The sequence below is a fragment of the Bos grunniens genome, chromosome 11 (genome assembly GCF_055505025.1).
Source record: "Bos grunniens cultivar Pamir isolate PY7600 chromosome 11, Bosgru_T2T1.0, whole genome shotgun sequence".
Taxonomy (NCBI): domain Eukaryota; kingdom Metazoa; phylum Chordata; class Mammalia; order Artiodactyla; family Bovidae; genus Bos; species Bos grunniens.
The window spans coordinates 14149823-14169056 of NC_141175.1; the positions used below are offsets into that span (position 1 = coordinate 14149823).

Here is a 19234-nt window from a genome sequence, read left to right on the forward strand (position 1 = left end):
AGCAATGGCTGTGCTTTGATGGAGCAGCCGTGAAGAGATACCCCATATCCAAGGTAAGAGAAACCCAAGTAAGACGGTAGGTGTTGCGAGAGGGCATCAGAAGGTAGACACACTGAAACCATAATCACAGAAAACTAGCCAATCTGATCACATGGACCACAGCCTTATCTAACTCAATGAAACTAAGCCATGCCGTGTGGGGCCACCCAAGACAGGAAGATCATGGTGGAGAGTTCTGACAGAATGTGGTCCACAGTAGAAGGGAATGGCAAACCACTTCAGTATTCTTGCCTTGAGAGCCCCATGAACAGTATAAAAAGGCAAAATGATAGGATACTGAAAGAGGAACTCCCCGGGTCAGTAGGTGCCCAATATGCTACTGGAGATCAGTGGAGAAATAACTCCAGAAAGAATGAAGGGATGGAGCCAAAGCAAAAACAATACCCAGTTGTTGATGTGATGGGTGATAGAAGCAAGGTCCGATGCTGTAAAGAGCAATATTGCACAGGAACCTGTAATGTCAGGTCCATGAATCAAGGCAAATTGGAAGTGGTCAAAGAGGAAATGGCAAGAGTGAACGTCGACATTCTAGGAATAAGTGAACTAACATGGACTGGAATGAGTGAATTTAACTCAGATGACCATTATATCTACTACTGTGGGCAGGAATCCCTTAGAAGAAATGGAATAGCCATCATGGTCAACAGAGTCTGCAATGCAGTACTTGGATGCAATCTCAAAAATGACAGAATGAGCTCTGTTCATTTCCAAGGCAAACCATTCAATATCACGATAATCCAAGCCTATGCCTCAACCAGTAATGCTGAAGAAGCTGAAGTTGAATGGTTCTATAAAGACCTACAAGACCTTTTAGAACTAACACCCAAAAAAAATGTCCTTTTCATTATAGGGGACTGGAATGCAAAAGTAGGAAGTCAAGAAACACCTGGAGTAACAGGCAAATTTGGCCTTGGAATACAGAATGAAGCAGGGCAATGGCTAATAGGGTTTTGCCAAGAGAATGCACTGGTCATAACAGATGCCTCTTCCAACAACACAAGAGAAGACTCTACACATGGACATCACCAGATGGTCAACACTGAAATCAGATTGATTATATTCTTCACAGCCAAAGATGGAGAAGCTCTATACAGTCAGCAAAAACAAGACCGGGAGCTGACTGTGGCTCAGATCATGAACTCCTTGTTGCCAAATTCAGACTTAAATTGAAGAAAGTGGAGAAAACCACTAGACCATTCAGGTATGACCTAAATCAAATCCCTTATGATTATACAGTGGAAGTGAGAAATAGATTTAAGGGACTAGATCTGATAGATAGAGTGCCTGATGAACTATAGACAGAGGTTCATGACATTGTACATGAGACAGGGATCAAGACCATCCCCATGGAAAAGAAATGCAAAAAAGCAAAATGGCTGTCTGAGGAGGCCTTACAAATAGCTGTGAAAAGAAAAGTGACAAGCAAAGGAGAAAAGAAAAGATACAAGCATCTGAATGCCGAGTTCCAAAGAATAGCAAGAAGAGATAAGAAAGCCTTCCTCAGTGATCAGTGCAAAGAAATAGAGGAAAACAACAGAATGGGAAAGACTAGAGATCTCTTCAAGAAAATTAGAGATACCAAGGGAACATTTCATGCAAAGATGGGCTTGATAAAGGACCGAAATGGTATGGACCTAACAGAAGCAGAAGATATTAAGAAGAGGTGGCAAGAATACACAGAAGAACTGTACAAAAAAGATCTTCACGACACAGATAATCACGATGGTGTGATCACTGACCAAGAGCAAGACATCTTGGAATGTGAAGTCAAGTGGGCCTTAGGAAGCATCACTATGAACAATGCTAGTGGAGGTGATGGAATTCCAGTTGAGCTCTTTCAAATCCTGGAAGATGATGCTGTGATAGTGCTGCACTCAATATACCAGCAAATTTGGAAAACTCAGCAGTGGCCACAGGACTGGAAAAGGTCAGTTTTCATTCCAACCCCAAAGAAAGGCAATGTCAAAGAATGCTCAAACTAATGGACAATTGCACTCATCTCACACGCTAGTAAAGTAATGCTCAAAATTCTCCAAGCCAGGCTTCAGCACTACGTGAACTGTGAACATCCAGACATTCAAGCTGGTTTTAGAAAAGGCAGAAGAACCAGAGGTCAAACTGCCAACATCCTCTGGGTCACAGAAAAAGCAAGAGAGTTCCAGAAAAACATCTATTTCTGCTTTTTTGACTATGCCAAAGCCTTTGACTGTGTGGATCATAATAAACTGTGGAAAATTCTGAAAGAGATGGGAATACCAGACCACCTGACCTGCCACTTGAGAAACCTATATGCAGGTCAGGAAGCTACAGGTTTTTAGAACTGGACATGGAACAACAGACTGGTTCCAAATAGGAAAAGGAGTACGTCAAGGTTGTATATTGTCACCCTGCTTACTTAACTTCTATGCAGAGTGCGTCATGAGAAACGCTGGGCTGGAAGAAGCACAAGCTGGGATCAAAATTGCCGGGAGAAATATCAATAACCTCAGATATGCAGATGACACCACCCTTATGGCAGAAAGTGAAGAGGAACTAAAAAGCCTCTTGATGAAAGTGAAAGAGGAGAGTGAAAAAGTTGGCTTAAAGCTAAACATTCAGAAAACGAAGATCATGACATCTGGTCCCATCACTTCATGGGAAATAGATGGGGAAACAGTGGAAACAGTGTCAGACTTTATTTTGGGGGGCTCCAAAATCACTGCAGATGGTGACTGCAGCCACGAAATTAAAAGTCGCTTACTCCTTGGAAGGAAAGTTATGACCAACCTAGACAGTATATTAAAAAACAGAGATATTTCTTTGCCAACAAAAGTCCAGTCCATCTAGTCAAAGCTATGGTTTTTCCAGTGGTCATGTATGGATGTGAGAGTTGGATTGTGAAGAAAGCTGAGTGCCAAAGAATTGATTTTTTGAACTGTGGTGTTGGAGAAGACTCTTGAGAGTCCCTTGAACAACAAGGAGATACAACCAGTCCATCCTAAAGGAGCTCTGTCCTGGGTGTTCCTTGGAAGGACTGATGCTGAAGCTGATACTCCAATACTTTGGCCACCTCATGCAAAGAGTTTACTCATTGGAAAAGACCCTGATGCTGGGAGGGATTGGGGGCAGAAGGAGAAGGTGACGCCAGAGGATGAGATGGCTGGATGGCATCACTGACTTGATGGACATGAGTTTGAATGAACTCTGGGAGTTGGTGATGGACAGGAAGGCCTGGTGTGCTGCGATTCATGGGGTCACAAAGAGTCAGACAAGACTGAGTGACTGAACTGAACTGAATATTCCATTGTGTATATGTACCACATCTTCTTTATCCATTCATCTGTTAATGGACATCTAGGGTGCTTCCATGTTCTAGCTATTGTAAATAGTGCAAATACTGCAATGACCACTGGGTTTACATATGTCTTTTTCGAATTTGGTTTCCTCCGGGTATATGCCTAGGAGTGGGATTGCTGGGTCACGTGGTGTTTTTATTCCTAGCTTTTTAAGGAATCTCCATGCCATCTTCCATAGTGGCTGTATCAATTTACATTCCCACTAACAGTTATGTGCCACATTTTTATTTATTCCTTTGTCATATACATTTACTGTTGTTGTCATTCAGTTGCCCAGTCATGTCTGACTCTTTGTGACCCCATGGACTGCAGCATGTCAGGCCTCCCTGTCCCTCACCATCTCCTGGAGTTTCCCGGAGTTCATGCCCATTGCATCAGTGATGCTATTGAACCATCTTACCCCTGTCTCACTCTTCTCCTTCTGCTGTCTTTCCCACCGTCAGGGTCTTTTCCAGTGAGCTAGCTGTTCACATCAGGTGACCAAAGTATTGGAGCTTCAGCGTCAATCCTTCCGATGAGTATTCAGGGTTGATTTCATTTAAGATTGACTGGTTTGATCTCCATACTGTCCAAGGGACTCCCAAGAGTCTTCTCTAGCACCACAGTTTGAAAACATCAATTGGTCGGCACTCTGTCTTCTTTACCATCCAGCTCTCACAACCATATGTGACTACTGGAAAAACCATAGCCTTGACTATACGGACCTTTGTTGGCAAAGTGATGCCTTTGCTTTTTAACATGTTAGGTTTGTCATAAATTTCTTGCCAAGAAGCAATCATCTAATTTCATGGCTGCAGTCACCATCAGCAGTGATTTTAGAGCCCAAGAAGAGGAAATCTGTCACTGCTTCCACATTTCCCCCTTCTATTTGCCATGAAGTGATGGGGCTGGATGTCATGATCTTAGTTTTTTTAATATTTAGATTTCATCTGGCTTTTTCACTCTCTCCTTCACCTTCATCAAGAGGTTCTTTTTTTTTTTTTTTCTTTTTTCTTTCTGCCATTAGAGTAGTATCATCCTCCTATATGAAATTGTTGATGTTTCTTCCATCAGTCTTGATACTAGTATGTAACTCATCCAGCCTGGCATTTCTCATGATGTGCTCAGCCCATAAGTTAAATAAACAGGGTGACAATAAGCAGCCTTGTCTTACTCCTTTCCTTTCAAACCACCAGACATTTGTTCTCATCTCCCATACTAGTAAGATTATTCTCAAAATCCTGCATGCTAAGCTTCAGCATTATGTGAACTGAGAACTTCCAGATGTCCAAGCTGGGTTTAGAAAAGGCAGAGGAACCAGAGATAAAAAAAAAAAAAAAAAGCAACCAGACATTTAGTACTATGTATTATAAAGATAACTAATGAGAACTTACTTTATAGCAGAGGGAACTCTTCTCAGTGCTCTGTGGTGACCTAAATGGAAAGGAAATCCACCACAGAGCACTGAGAAGAGTTCCCTGTGCTATACAGTTCCCTATGCTAAACTGTTATATTTAAAATATAGTAGTGTTATATTAAAGTTTTATATTTTAATACATAGTAGTATTGTGTTGCTGCTGCTAAGTCGCTTCAGTCGTGTCCGACTCTTTGTGACCCCATAGATGGCAGCCCACCAGGCTCTACCGTCCCTGGGACTCTCCAGGCAAGAACACTGGAGTGGGTTGCCATTTCCTTCTCCAATGCATGAAAGTGAAAGTGAAGTTGCTCAGTTGTGTCCGACTCTTCATGACCCCATGGACTGCAGCCTACCAGGCTCCTCCACCATGGGATTTTCCAGACAAGAGTACTGGAGTGGGGTGCCATTGCCTTCTCCCAGTATTGTGTTAAATACTACTATATATTAAATAGAATAGCAAGGAGAGATAAGAAAACCTTCCTAAGTAAACAATGCAAAGAAATAGAGGAAAATTATAGAATGGGAAAGACTAGAGATCTCTTAAAGAAAATTAGAAATACCAATGGAACATGTCATCCCAAGATGGGCACAATGAAGGACACAAATGGTATGGACTTAACTGAAGAAGATATTCAGAAGAGATGACAAGAATACACAGAAGAACTATACAAAAAAATCTGAATAACCCAGATAACCATGATGGTGTGATCACTCACCTAGAGCCAGACATCTTGGAGTGCAAAGTCAAGTGGGCCTTAGGAAGCATCACTACAAACAAAGCTAGTGGAGGTGATGGATTTCCAGCTGAGTTATTTCAAATCCTAAAAGATGATGCTGTTAAAGTGCTGAGCTCCATATGCCAGCAAATTTGGAAAACTCAACAGTGGCCATAGGAATGGAAAATGTCAGTTTTCATTCCAGTTCCAAAGGGCAATGTCAAAGAATTTTCAAACAACTGCACAGTTGCACTCATTTCACATGCTAGCAAAGGAATTCTCAAAATTCTCCAAGCTAGACTGGTTCAACAGTACATGAACCAAGAACTTGGAAATGTTCAAGCTAGATTTATAAATGGCAGAGGAACCAGAGATCACATTGCCAACACCCGTTCAATCATAGAAAAAGCAAGAGAATTCTAGAAAAATATCTGCTTCTGCTTCATTTCCTGGTGGCTCAGAGGGTAAAGTGTCTGCCTGCAATGCGGGACACCTAGGTTTAATCCCTGGGTCAAGAAGATCCCCTGGAAAAGGAAATGGCAACCCACTCCAGTATTCTTGCTTGGAGAATCCCATAGACATAGGAACCTGATAGGCTACAGTCCACAGGGTCTCATAGAGTCGTACACGACTGAATGACTTCACTTTCTTTCTACTTTCTTTTCTGCTTCATTGACTACGCTAAGGCCTTTGACTATGTGGATCACAACAAGCTTTGGATAATTCTTCAAGAGATGGGAATACCAGACCACCTGACCTGCCTCCTGAGAAATCTGAATGCAGGTCAAGAGGTAACAGTTAGAACTGGACATGGAACAATGAACTGGCTCCAAATTGAGAAAAGAGTACATCAAGGCTGTTTATTGTCACCCTTCAAATTCTATGCAGAGTACATCATGCGAAATGCCAGGCTGGATGAAGCACAAGCTGGAATCAACTTTGCCAAGAGGAATATCAATAACCTCAGATATGCAGATGACATCACCCTTATGGCAGAAAACCAAGAAGAACTAAAGAGCCTCTTGATGAAGGTGAAAAAGGAAAGTGAAAAAGCTGACTTAAAACTCAACTTAAAACATGCAAAAAACTAAGATCACGATGGGGAAACAATGGAAACCATAACAGACTTTATTTTCTTGGGCTCAAAAATCACTGCAGGTGGTGATTGCAGCCAGGAAATTAAAAGACCCTTACTCCTTAGAAGAAAAGCTATGACCAGCCTGCTGCTAAGTCGCTTCAGTCGTGTCCGACTCTATGCGACCCCATAGATGGCAGCCCACCAGGCTCCGCCGTCCCTGGGATTCTCCAGGCAAGAACACTGTAGGGGGTTGCCATTTCCTTCTCCAATGCATGAAAGTGAAAAAGTGAAAGGGAAGTCGCTCAGTCGTGTCCGACTCTTCGCGACCCCATGGACTGCAGCCTACGAGGCTCCTCCATCCATGGGGTTTTCCAGCCAAGAGTACTGGAGTGGGGTGCCATCGCCTTCTCCGATGACCAGCCTAGACAGCGTATTAAAAAGCAGAGACATTACTTTGCCAACAAAGGTCCATCCAAAGCTATTGTTTTTCCAGTAGTCAGACATGGATGTGAGAGTTGGACCATGAAGAAAGCTGAGCACCAAAGAATTGATGCTTTTGAACTGTGGTGTTGGAGAAGACTCTTGAGAGTGCCTTGGACTGCAAGGAGATTAAACCAGTCCATCCTAAAGGAAATCAATCCTGAATAATCATTGGAAGGACTGATGCTGAAGCTGAAGCTCCAATACTTTGGCCACCTAATATGAAGAGTTGACTCATTGGAAAAGACCTTGATGCTGGGAAAGATTGAAGGCAGGAGAATGGGACAACAGAGGATGAGATGGTTGGATGGCATCATTGACTCAGTGGACATGAGTTTGAGCAAGCCCCGGGAGATGGTAAGGGACAGGGAAGCCTAGCATGCTGCAGTCCATCGGGTCGCGAAGAGTTGGACATGACCGATCAACCGAACAACAACAGAAATGTATACGTATCACTGATTCACTTTCCTCAAGAGCAGAAACTAATACAACATTGCAATTATACTCCAATAAAAATTTTTAAAGAAGAGTTTCTTTTGAATTGCAGATGCATTTTATTATTACGAAGTCAAGATTACTTTTTTTTTAGAGTTTATGACTTCTGTGTCTTATCTAAGAAAACGTTGCCTACACTATAGTTTTATACTTATAGGTTTTACACAATTGCTCCATTTCAAGTTACGTTTTGCATATGGTGCAGCCAAAAGTCCGTGTTCATTTAAGACATATGGATACTGAATCATGCTGACATCGTTTTCTGAAACAATATCCTTGCCACATTAAATTGCCTTGGTGCATTCATAAACTATTAATTGACCTTGTGTGTATTGACTGATTTCAAAATTATTCACTATTCTATTGATCTATATTCCTATTCTCATGCCAATATTATTATTTTCTTTGCTATGGATTATAAAAGTTTTGAAATTAGGTAAAGTAAGTCTGACAGTTTTTTTCTCATTTTAAATTATTATGGCTTCCCTTTCACTTCTGTGTAAAATTAAGAAATATCTTCAAAAAGTAGGCTGCTAATGTTTTTGGCTTTGAGGGAGTTGACCCTGTAGGTCAAATGGGGGAGAGAACCAGCTCTATAATAATATTGAGTTATTCAGTCTGTGTGCAAGGTATATCTCTATTTGCATCCTCTTTAGTTCACCATAAATATTTTGTGGTTTTTAATGTACTAGTATTGCAGGTATTTTGGTAAATTCATCCATATGTATTTTTCAGTTTTATATTGTTATAAATAGCATATTAAAATTTTTCAAGACAGCAAAAGATACACTGATGTATAGAACAGTCTTTTGGACTCTGTGGGAGAGGAAGAGGGTGGGGTGATTTGGGAGAATGGCATTGAAACATGTATAATATCATATATGAAATGAGTCGCCAGTCCAGGTTTGATGCACGATACTGGATGCTTGGGGCTGGTGCACTGGGACGACCCAGAGGGATGGTATGGGGAGGGAGGAGCGAGGAGGGTTCAGGATGGGGAACCCATGTATACCTGTGGCGGATTCATGTTGATATATGGCAAAACCAATACAATATTGTAAAGTTAAAAATAAAAAATTGAAAAAAAATTTTTTTTTCAATTCTCCATGCTAGGATATAAAGTACCATTGCTTTTTGGTTTTTGTTCATCAGCCTTGTAATCCTGCTACCTTGCAAAATCACTTAGTACAAACCGATTTGGAGGGAGATTCTTTTTTATTTTCTTTCCCCTCTTTTTCTGCCTTCTTTTAGATTAGTTTATTTCTTACTTGTTCATTTTATTTCTATTATTATCTTATTAGGTATATCTCTTTTTTAGCATTGGTTTTTATCCCAGTCTTTCTATCGTGTCATTTTGCATATGTGCTGGTGCTATGCAAAATGTAATATCTTTACCAACTTTATATATAAACATACCACTAAGCAATATGTAACCAGTATCTGGAGTGACATTTAAGTCTGTGGTATGTCCTCAGCTCTATTCTGTTTGGGTGTAAAGACAGAAATCAAAATGTTGGAAGGAGTTTGATATTTGATACATTATAGAATATTACAATAGCAAATTACTTTACTGTTTATTTATTTCATTCCATAAGCTCTGACTTAAGCAATCCCTTAGGTGAGTGAAGATGATCTGGCTTTATTACCTCTCTTTTCACAGAGTTCAATTTAACCTTCCATTCTTCATGTATTTTTCCTGGACATTTTCAAAGTTAGGTTCTTCTCTTTTCAAAGGAGCATGAAGTTCCTCACGGATATGGGGGAACCATGATAATGGAGCCTGTAAAACTGGATGCTTTGGAGATGTGAAAGTCAGACAACTGACACAGAGAAGATTTCAAGGCATAGTATAATCTTTAGTAAGGTTTAACTTTATTAAAGAATTCAAGATTTTTTATTAAAGGATCACTGAGTTAATGCAACAATTTTGTTGTTTAGTCATTAAGTTGTGTCCGACTCTTTGTGACTCCATGGACTGCAGCATGCCAGGTTTCCCTGTCCTTCACCATCTCTGACAGCTGCTCAAACTCTTCCCTGGTAGCTCAGCTGGTAAAGAATCTGCTTGCAATGCAGGAGACACCAGTTCAATTCCTAGGTCAGGAAGATACACTGGAGAAGGGATGATACCCACTCCAGTATTCTTGGGCTTCCCTGGTGGCTCAGGTGGTAAAAAAATCACCTGTAATGCAGGGCATTTGGGTTCAATACCTGGGTTGGGAAGATCCCCTGGAGAAGGCAACGGCTACCCACTCTAGTATTCTTGCCTGGAGAATTCCATGGACAGAGGAACCTGGCGGGCTACAGTCCATGGGGTTACAAAGAGTTGGACACGACTAAGGGCTTTCACTTGCTTTCAATTTTCATGTCCATTGAGTTGGTGATGCCATCCAACCATCTAATCCTCTGTCACCCACTTCACTTTCTGCCCTCAGTCTTTCCCAGCATCAGTGTCTTTTGCAATGAGTTGGTTTATCAGAACTATTCAGCAATAGTGCAGCTAAAATTTTTAAAATTTAAGTACACTGACATGTTGATGTTATATGTATTCTTTATATGCATAGAAGTAGATATGCAAATATTGTTGCAATATATTCTTATAGGAAAAGAAAGCTATAAAATACCATATAAAATAAATCCTGTTTATGTAAATGTAAAATTTCTTGAATAAAATCCACTTTAGAAGGATAAATGAATAACGGAAGGGTGAAGTTCTTTGACGTACTTCTTTCCATTCATATCTATGTTATAGTATTTGGGTTTCCATCATGAAGAAGAATTAATTTTAAAAGCAGAAAATCAAAAGGGAATTTCCACTTGGAAAATAAATCCCTGCTCACATACCAGGCTATGACTCAACTCAGGGAAACATTAAGTTAGTAGGGAAGGGTAAGGAGGTCTTTTACATATTTTGGGGGGTTCATATCCACAGGGCATCACCATGATGCTTCTCCTAAGGACAATGTTTCCTCAAAATCTGCCCTTAGGACCATGTGCATCAGAATTCCCTGGCTGCAGAGTTCAAGAAAGAGCATCACTGGAGGTGGAGCTGGGATGTGCAATGTTAACAAGCTCCCCAGGGGATTCTGTGGCACATCAAAGTTTAGGAATGACTGCCCGAGGGCATGTGTCTTGGGGAGAGTAAGAAGAAAACTGAGCAATTAATCTATGTTTAATGCATGTCTCTAACCAGGAGTTCGGTGTCTGGCCCCTTGAGTCCTCTCCCTGTTGGGCAGATGATAGTGTTCACACTCCATTTCTGAACTTGGAGATGAACTCCTTGGAGACGAACTCCAAGGCTTATGGATTTTTTCTCTCTGATGCTGGTAAGGGGTTCAGGACCACAGAATTGGCCACATCTAGTCTCCAGGTGTCCTAAGGAGAAACTGAGAAACCCGTCCTTACTCTCAGCAGCCAGATCACATTAGCATAAAGTTCAGAGCAGAACTGGTTTCCTTTCCCTATAGCAGGTGTGTATTTGTGTGAGTGTTTGTGTGTGTGTATGTACACAGGTGTTCTTATTTATGTCAGTTCTCATGCTAGTACCTAAAGACAAGGGGAGAAGGCATATCATGGCTTATCAGTTTGACTCTTGATAACAACTCTTTTTATTATGGGTGTGCCTATTCATGGGGTCAGGAGAGTTTGTTGGATCAAGAGAAGATTAGATAATGATAAATATGAGTACTAGTAAAAAAAAATATGTGACTGACAGCAATATTTTTAGTTTGTAAAGCAGTGATATTGCAAGGCTGAGATCTAAGACCCTCTGAGTTCAATCAAGAGATATGATTCTTTTCTGTTCAGCCTTTATACATAATGTAAACTTTGGCAATGTATTTTTGATCCACTTCCCTGTGAGAATTTGTTGTTGAAACTTCCTCCCTACACTTTACTTAGGAAGGGATTTTGAAGTCAGATTTCAAAAAATCATTATGTCACAATCTGAAGGTCAAACCATAGGATTGTTCTTAAATGTACAGAAACAGAATAGAAATTAGGGAGATTTTAACTTACTATCTATCCCTCTACTAAGATGCTGTGACATTTTCTCTTTGCTGAAAAGACACAGCTGCAAATTATGACTTAAAGATGGCCTCTCTCCTAGAAGATGGAAAAACGCCACTGAGCCAGTTTCTGTTCTGTATCAAACCTCTTCTTGGTTGGTAAATTCCCTGTTTTATTTGGTAATGCCATACATTTTAGGGTTTTGCAGGGACATGGCAAAGCAGGCAGACACTGACATTCACCAGCAGAAAGGACTCATTATTATCTGCCTCTGTAGTGAAAATTTACTATCCTTTTGTTCACAACAGACAGGAGAGGAGCATGAAGAGGGAGAAAAATAGCAGCGTGTCAGAGTTCCTCCTCCTGGGGCTCCCCATCTGGCCAGAGCAGCAGGGCATGTTCTTCGCCCTGTTCCTGGGCGTGTACCTGACCACGGTGCTGGGCAACCTGCTCATCCTCCTGCTCATCAGGCTGGACCCTCGCCTGCACACCCCCATGTACTTCTTCCTCAGCCACTTGGCCCTCACTGACGTCTCCTTTTCATCTGTCACTGTCCCTAAGATGCTGATAAACATGCATACTCGGAATCAATCCATCCCCTATGCAGGGTGTGTAACACAGATGTATTTCTTCCTCTTTTTTACTGATCTGGATAATTTCCTGCTCACCTCGATGGCCTATGATCGGTACGTGGCCATCTGCCACCCTCTCCACTACAGCACCGTCATGGGACAGGGGCTGTGCACCTTACTAGTAACTGCGTCTTGGATTCTCTCCTGTGCCAACGCCCTGTGTCACACCCTCCTCCTGACCCGGCTGTCCTTTTGTGCTGACCACAGCATCCCCCATTTCTTCTGTGACCTTGATGCTCTGATGAAGCTCTCCTGCTCAGACACATCCCTTAATGAGCTGGCCGTTTTCACAGCAGGAGTGGTCGTCATCATCCTGCCATTAATATGCATCCTGACCTCTTATGGCCGCATTGGGGCCACCATCCTGAAGGTCCCCTCCACCAGAGGGATATGCAAAGCATTGTCCACATGTGGCTCCCACCTCTCTGTGGTGTCTCTGTATTATGGAACAATTATTGGGCTGTATTTTTTCCCCTCATCTAACACCTCCAGGGACAAGAGCACCATTGCCTCTGTGATGTATACAGTGGTCACTCCATTGCTGAACCCCTTCATTTATAGCCTAAGGAACAGGGACATGAAGGGGGCCCTGGAGAGACTCTTGCACAGGGTGAAAGTCTTGTCTCAATGATGTTTGCTTGTCTTTATAACAGCCATGTGTGTTCACAAAACCTCAGCTCCTATATCCCTAGATTTGATCCCAGCATGGAATAAATACTCAGTAAATGTTTGATAGTTGAATTTCATTCCTTTACAATTATGTCTATTTACTAACAGTTCATTAGCATAAATTTGGAATTTTGAGTTTAGGTTCTTGATTTTTGATCTTGTCTATTAGGCTGAGAATTTATATAGCTTTTAGTACTTATGTCTCTCCGCTTATTTCCTGGGAATTTATTTCTTTTTAAAAATGTATTTAATCATTCATTTATTTTTATTGGAGGATAATTGCTTTACAATATTTTGTTGGTTTTTGCTATACAGCAACATGAATCAGCTCTAAGTATACGTATATTCTCTCTCTTTTTATCCTCCCTCCAACTCTCCCCATGCTTTGCAGCCCTCTAGGTCATCACAGAGTACCACACTGAGTATCCTGTGCTATGGAGCAGTTTCTCACTAGTAATCTAATTTACACATGGTAGTGTATGTATGTCAGTGGTACTCTCTCAGTTTTTCCCGCCCTCTCCTTCCCCCTGAGCAAACTCTGTGAAGGACAGGGGAGAATGGTATGCTGCAGTCCACGGTCTTGGAAAGAGTCACATAAGACTTAGCAACTGTAACAACAATTCCTCCTCCAACTGTGTCCAGAAATTCATTCTCTATGTCTGCCTCTCTATTCTTGCCTGTGAAATCGCTTCATCACTACCATTTTTCTCTATTCCGTATGTAGACATTAACATAAAATATTTAGTTTTCTCTTTCTGACTTTTTTCACTCTATATGTCAGACCCAGACACTATGTAGACCCATCCACGTCCCAGCAATGGCACAGTTTTGTTTGTGGCTGTATAGTATTCCATTGTATATACATGCCACATCTTTATCTATTCCTCTGTCAGTGGACATTTACTACTGTGTATAAAATAGATAACTAATGAGAATATACTGTATAGCACAGGGAACTCTACTCAAAGCTCTGTGGTGACCTAAATGGGAAGGAAATTTTAAAAAGAGGGGTATACAGTTCAGTTCAGTTCAGTTGCTCAGTTGTGTCTGACTCTTTGCAACCCCATGAATTGCAGCATTCCAGGCCTCCGTGTCCATCACCAACTCCCGGAGTTCACCCAAACTTATGTCCATAGAGTCGGTGATGCCATCCAGCCATCTCATCCTCTGTCATCCCCTTCTCCTCCTGCCCCCAATCCCTCCTAGCACCAGGGTCTTTTCCAATGAGTCAACTCTTCACATGAGGTGGCCAAAGTATTGGAGTTTCAGCCTCAGCATCAGTCCTTCCAATGAACACCCAGGACTGATCTGCTTTAGGATGGACTGGTTGGATCTCCTTGCAGTCCAAGGGACTCTCAAGAGTCTTCTCCAACACCACAGTTCAAAAGCATCAATTCTTCATTGCTCAGCTTTCTTCACAGTCCAGCTCTCACATCCATACATGACCACTGGAAAAACCATAGCCTTGACATATGGCAAATTCATTTTACTGAGATCAGAAAATAACAAAACATTGTTAAGCAACTATAGTCCAATGACTTTTTTAAAAAAAAGTTTCTTTGGAAGAGCAAATGCATTTTATTTTATGAAATCAAGATTCTATCTTTTCCTTTTAGTGTTCATGACTTTTGTGTCCTATTTAAGAAAATATTACCTACCTCACTTTTACCAAGATTTTGTCCAATGTTTTATTCAAAATAGTCTTATAGCTATAGTTCTTACACATTTGACCCATTTTGAGTTATGTTTTGCATGTTGTGTGGCTCAAGAGTCCATGTTCAATTAAGCCATATTGATACTGAACAATGCTGGTACCATTTATTGAAACACTATGCTTGCCACATTAAATTGCCTTGGTCCACTGTAAACTATTAACTTACCTTATTTGTATTGATCTATTTAAAAATTATTCGCTGTTCAGCAAACAAAAGCCCAGGTCCAGACGGCTTCACAGCTGAATTCTACCAAAAATTTAGAGAAGAGCTAACACCTATCCTGCTCAAACTCTTCCAGAAAATTGCAGAGGAAGGTAAACTCCCAAACTCATTCTATGAGGCCACCATCACCCTAATACCAAAACCTGACAAAGATCCCACAAAAAAAGAAAACTACAGGCCAATATCACTGGTGAACATAGATGCAAAAATCCTTAACAAAATTCTAGCAATCAGAATCCAACAACACATTAAAAAGATCATACACCATGACCAAGTGGGCTTTATCCCAGGGATGCAAGGATTCTTCAATATCTGCAAATCAATCAATGTAATACACCACAGTAACAAATTGAAAAATACAAACCATATGATTATCTCAATAGATGCAGAGAAAGCCTTTGACAAAATTCAACACCCCTTTATGATAAAAACTCTCCAGAAAGCAGGAATAGAAGGAACACACCTCAACATAATAAAAGCTATATATGATAAACCCACAGCAAACATTATCCTCAATGGTGAAAAATTGAAAGCATTTCCTCTAAAGTCAGGAACAAGACAAGGGTGCCCACTTTCCCCATTACTATTCAACATAGTTTTGGAAGTTTTGGCCACAGCAATCAGGGCAGAAAAAGAAATAAAAGGAATCCAAATTGGAAAAGAAGAAGTAAAACTCTCACTATTTGCAGATGAAATGATCCTCTACATAGAAAACCCTAAAGACTCCACCAGAAAATTACTAGAACTAATCAATGACTATAGTAAAGTTGCAGGATATAAAATCAACACACAGAATTCCCTTGCATTCCTATACACTAATAATGAGAAAACAGAAAGAGAAATTAAGGAAACAATTCCATTCACCATTGCAACGGAAAGAATAAAATACTTAGGAATATATCTACCTAAAGAAACTAAAGACCTATATATAGAAAACTATAAAACACTGGTGAAAGAAATCAAAGAGGACACTAATAGATGGAGAAATATACCATGTTCATGGATTGGAAGAATCAATATAGTGAAAATGAGTATACTACCCAAAGCAATGTATAGATTCAATGCAATCCCTATCAAGCTACCAACAGTATTCTTCACAGAGCTAGAACAAATAATTTCACAATTTGTATGGAAATACAAAAAACCTCGAATAGCCAAAGCGATCCTGAGAAAGAAGAATGGAACTGGAGGAATCATCCTACCTGACTTCAGGCTCTACTACAAAGCCACAGTTATCAAGACAGTATGGTACTGGCACAAAGACAGAAATATAGATCAATGGAACAAAATAGAAAGCCCAGAGGTAAATCCACGCACATATGGACACCTTATCTTTGACAAAGGAGGCAAGAATATACAATGGATTAAAGACAATCTCTTTAACAAGTGGTGCTGGGAAATCTGGTCAACCACTTGTAAAAGAATGAAACTAGAACACTTTCTAACACCATACACAAAAATAAACTCAAAATGGATTAAAGATCTAAACGTAAGACCAGAAACTATAAAACTCCTAGAGGAGAACATAGGCAAAACACTCTCTGACATACATCACAGCAGGATCCTCTATGACCCACCTCCCATAATATTGGAAATAAAAGCAAAATAAACAAATGGGGCCTAATTAAACTTAAAAGCTTCTGCACATCAAAGGAAACTATTAGCAAGGTGAAAAGACAGCCTTCAGAATGGGAGAAAATAATAGCAAATGAAGCAACTGACAAACAACTAATCTCAAAAATATACAAGCAACTCCTACAACTCAACTCCAGAAAAATAAATGACCCAATCAAAAAACAGGCCAAAGAGCTAAGCAGACATTTCTCCAAAGAAGACATACAGATGGCTAACAAACACATGAAAAGATGCTCAACATCACTCATTATCAGAGAAATGCAAATCAAAACCACTATGAGGTACCATTTCACACCAGTCAGAATGGCTGTGATCCAAAAGTCTACAAATAATAAATGCTGGAGAGGGTGTGGAGAAAAGGGAACCCTCTTACACTGTTGGTGGGAATGCAAACTAGTACAGCCACTATGGAGAACAGTGTGGAGATTCCTTAAAAAACTGGAAATAGAACTGCCTTATGATCCAGCAATCCCACTGCTGGGCATACACACTGAGGAAACCAGAAGGGAAAGAGACACGTGTACCCCAATGTTCATCGCAGCACTGTTTATAATAGCCAGGACATGGAAGCAGCCTAGATGTCCATCAGCAGATGAATGGATAAGAAAGCTGTGGTACATACACACAATGGAGTATTACTCAGCCATTAAAAATACATTTGAATCAGTTCTAATGAGGTGGATGAAACTGGAGCCTATTATACAGAGTGAAGTAAGCCAGAAAGAAAAACACCAATACAGTATACTAATGCATATATATGGAATTTAGAAAGATGGTAACAATAACCCTGTGTACGAGACAGCAAAAGAGACAAAGATGTATAGAACAGTCTTATGGACTCTGTGGGAGAGGGACAGGATGGGAAGATTTGGGAGAATGGCATTGAAACATGTAAAATATCATGTATGAAATGAGTTGCCAGTCCAGGTTCGAAGCACGATACTGGATGCTTGGGGCTAGTGCACTGGGACGACCCAGAGGGATGGTATAGGGAGGGAGGAAGGAGGAGGGTTCAGGATGGGGAACACATGTATACCTGTGGTGGATTCATTTTGATATTTGGCAAAACTAATACAATTATGTAAAATTTAAAAAAAATAAAAATAAAAATAAATTTAAAAAATAAATAAAAATAAAATAAAAATTATTCGTTGTTCTATTGATCTATATTCCTATTCTCATGCAATTATTTTTATTTTCCTTTCGATGGATTATAAAAAGGTTTTGAAATTAGGTAAATTACGGCATTTTGCTTTCATTTTAAGATTTTTTGTTTTCCCTTTGACTTCCATATAATATTAAGAATCACCTTCTACAAGTAGGCTGCTGATACATTGCCTTTGATTGCACTGACCCTATAGATCAGTTGGAGGAGAGACTTGGCTTCATAACGATATTGGGCTATCCAGTCTATGTGCAAAGTGTATCTCTATTCATTTTCATTCTCTTTAAATTTACAATGAATGGGTTTGTAGTTTTAAATGTACTGGTATTTTGGTAAATTCATCCATATGTATATTTTGCTTTTTAAACTGTTATAAATAGTATATTAAAATTTTCAATTCTCAGTGCTCACTGTTAGGATATAAAGTATCATTGATTTTTGTTCTTTATTGACCAACTTTGTAATGCTGCTACCTTGCAAAACTCACTGCAAATAGATTTGGACAAAGATTGTTTCTTTACTTTTCCCTCTTTACTGGCCTTTTTTAGATTAGTTTGTACTATTCATTTGATCTCTCTTATCAGCATAGATATGTCTCTTTTTGAGCATCAGGTTTTTACCCCTTTTTTCCATCTTGTCCTTTTGTGTGTGTGTGCCTGCACTATGCAAATGTAGTATGTTTACCAATATTATACATAAACACTAATTACACTAATTAGTATGTAACCAGCAGCTGGAGTGACATGGAAGGCTGTGGTAATGTCACAACTCTACTCTGTTTGAGGTGTAAAGTTGGAAATCACAATATTTGGAAGGAATTTGATATTTGATACATGTATAAAATATCATGATGCAACTTTCCTTTATTATTCATTTATTTCATTCCATAAGCTCTGACTTAGATGATTCCTTAGGTGAATGAAAAGAGTCTGGCTTTATTGCCTCTCTTTTCATGGGCTTCCACCTGGACTTCCATTCTTCATGTATTTTCATGGACATTTTCAAAGTTTGGTTGTTCTCTCTTCAAAGGAACAAGCCACAGGCATGGGGGAACTAAGACAATGCAGCCTGTTAAAATCAATGCTTTGGAGATCATAAAGTAATCTTGATCAGACAAATGACACAGGAGAAGACTTCAGGGTGTACTATAATATTTTTTAAAGTTTTATCTTATTTTTTATTATTTTATTTTATTTTTTAACTTTACAATATTGTATTGGTTTTGCCATATATCAAAATGAATCCACCACAGGTATACATGTGTTACCCATCCTGAACCCTCCTCCCTCCTCCCTCCCCATACCATCCCTCTGGGTTGTCCCAGTGCTATTGAAGAATTAGAGATTCTGTGTTAATGGATCACTCAGTTAATTCAACAACAGAGCAACTAAAAATTTAAAAATTTAAGAAGATTAAGGTATTGATGTTAAATATATTCTATGAACTGATAAGCATAGATGTAGACTTGCAAGTATTAATGCAATAAATATATTTTAGGAAAAGAAAGCTCTAAGATACCATGCAAAATAAATCCCATTTATGTAAATATATCCTAAAAGATGATGCTCTTAAACTGCTGCACTCAGTAGGCCAGCAAATTTGGAAAACTCCCCAGTGGCCCCAGGACTAGA

At 39.8% G+C, this 19234-nt stretch overlaps 1 protein-coding gene across 1 annotated transcript; it reads left to right on the forward strand.

The window, feature by feature from the left end:
• Positions 1–11874: 11874 nt before the first annotated feature.
• LOC147362603 (olfactory receptor 1J4-like) lies at positions 11875–12828 on the forward strand. The gene has a single exon (XM_086325382.1). It carries the CDS (start codon positions 11887–11889, stop codon positions 12826–12828), a length of 942 nt encoding a protein of 313 aa, XP_086181508.1. The 5' UTR covers positions 11875–11886.
• The last annotated feature ends 6406 nt before the right edge of the window (positions 12829–19234 follow it).

Excerpts from the sequence above, each read along its gene's own strand:
- LOC147362603 (XM_086325382.1), top strand. The coding sequence starts at position 11,887 with ATGAAGAGGGAGAAAAATAGCAGCGTGTCAGAGTTCCTCCTCCTGGGG.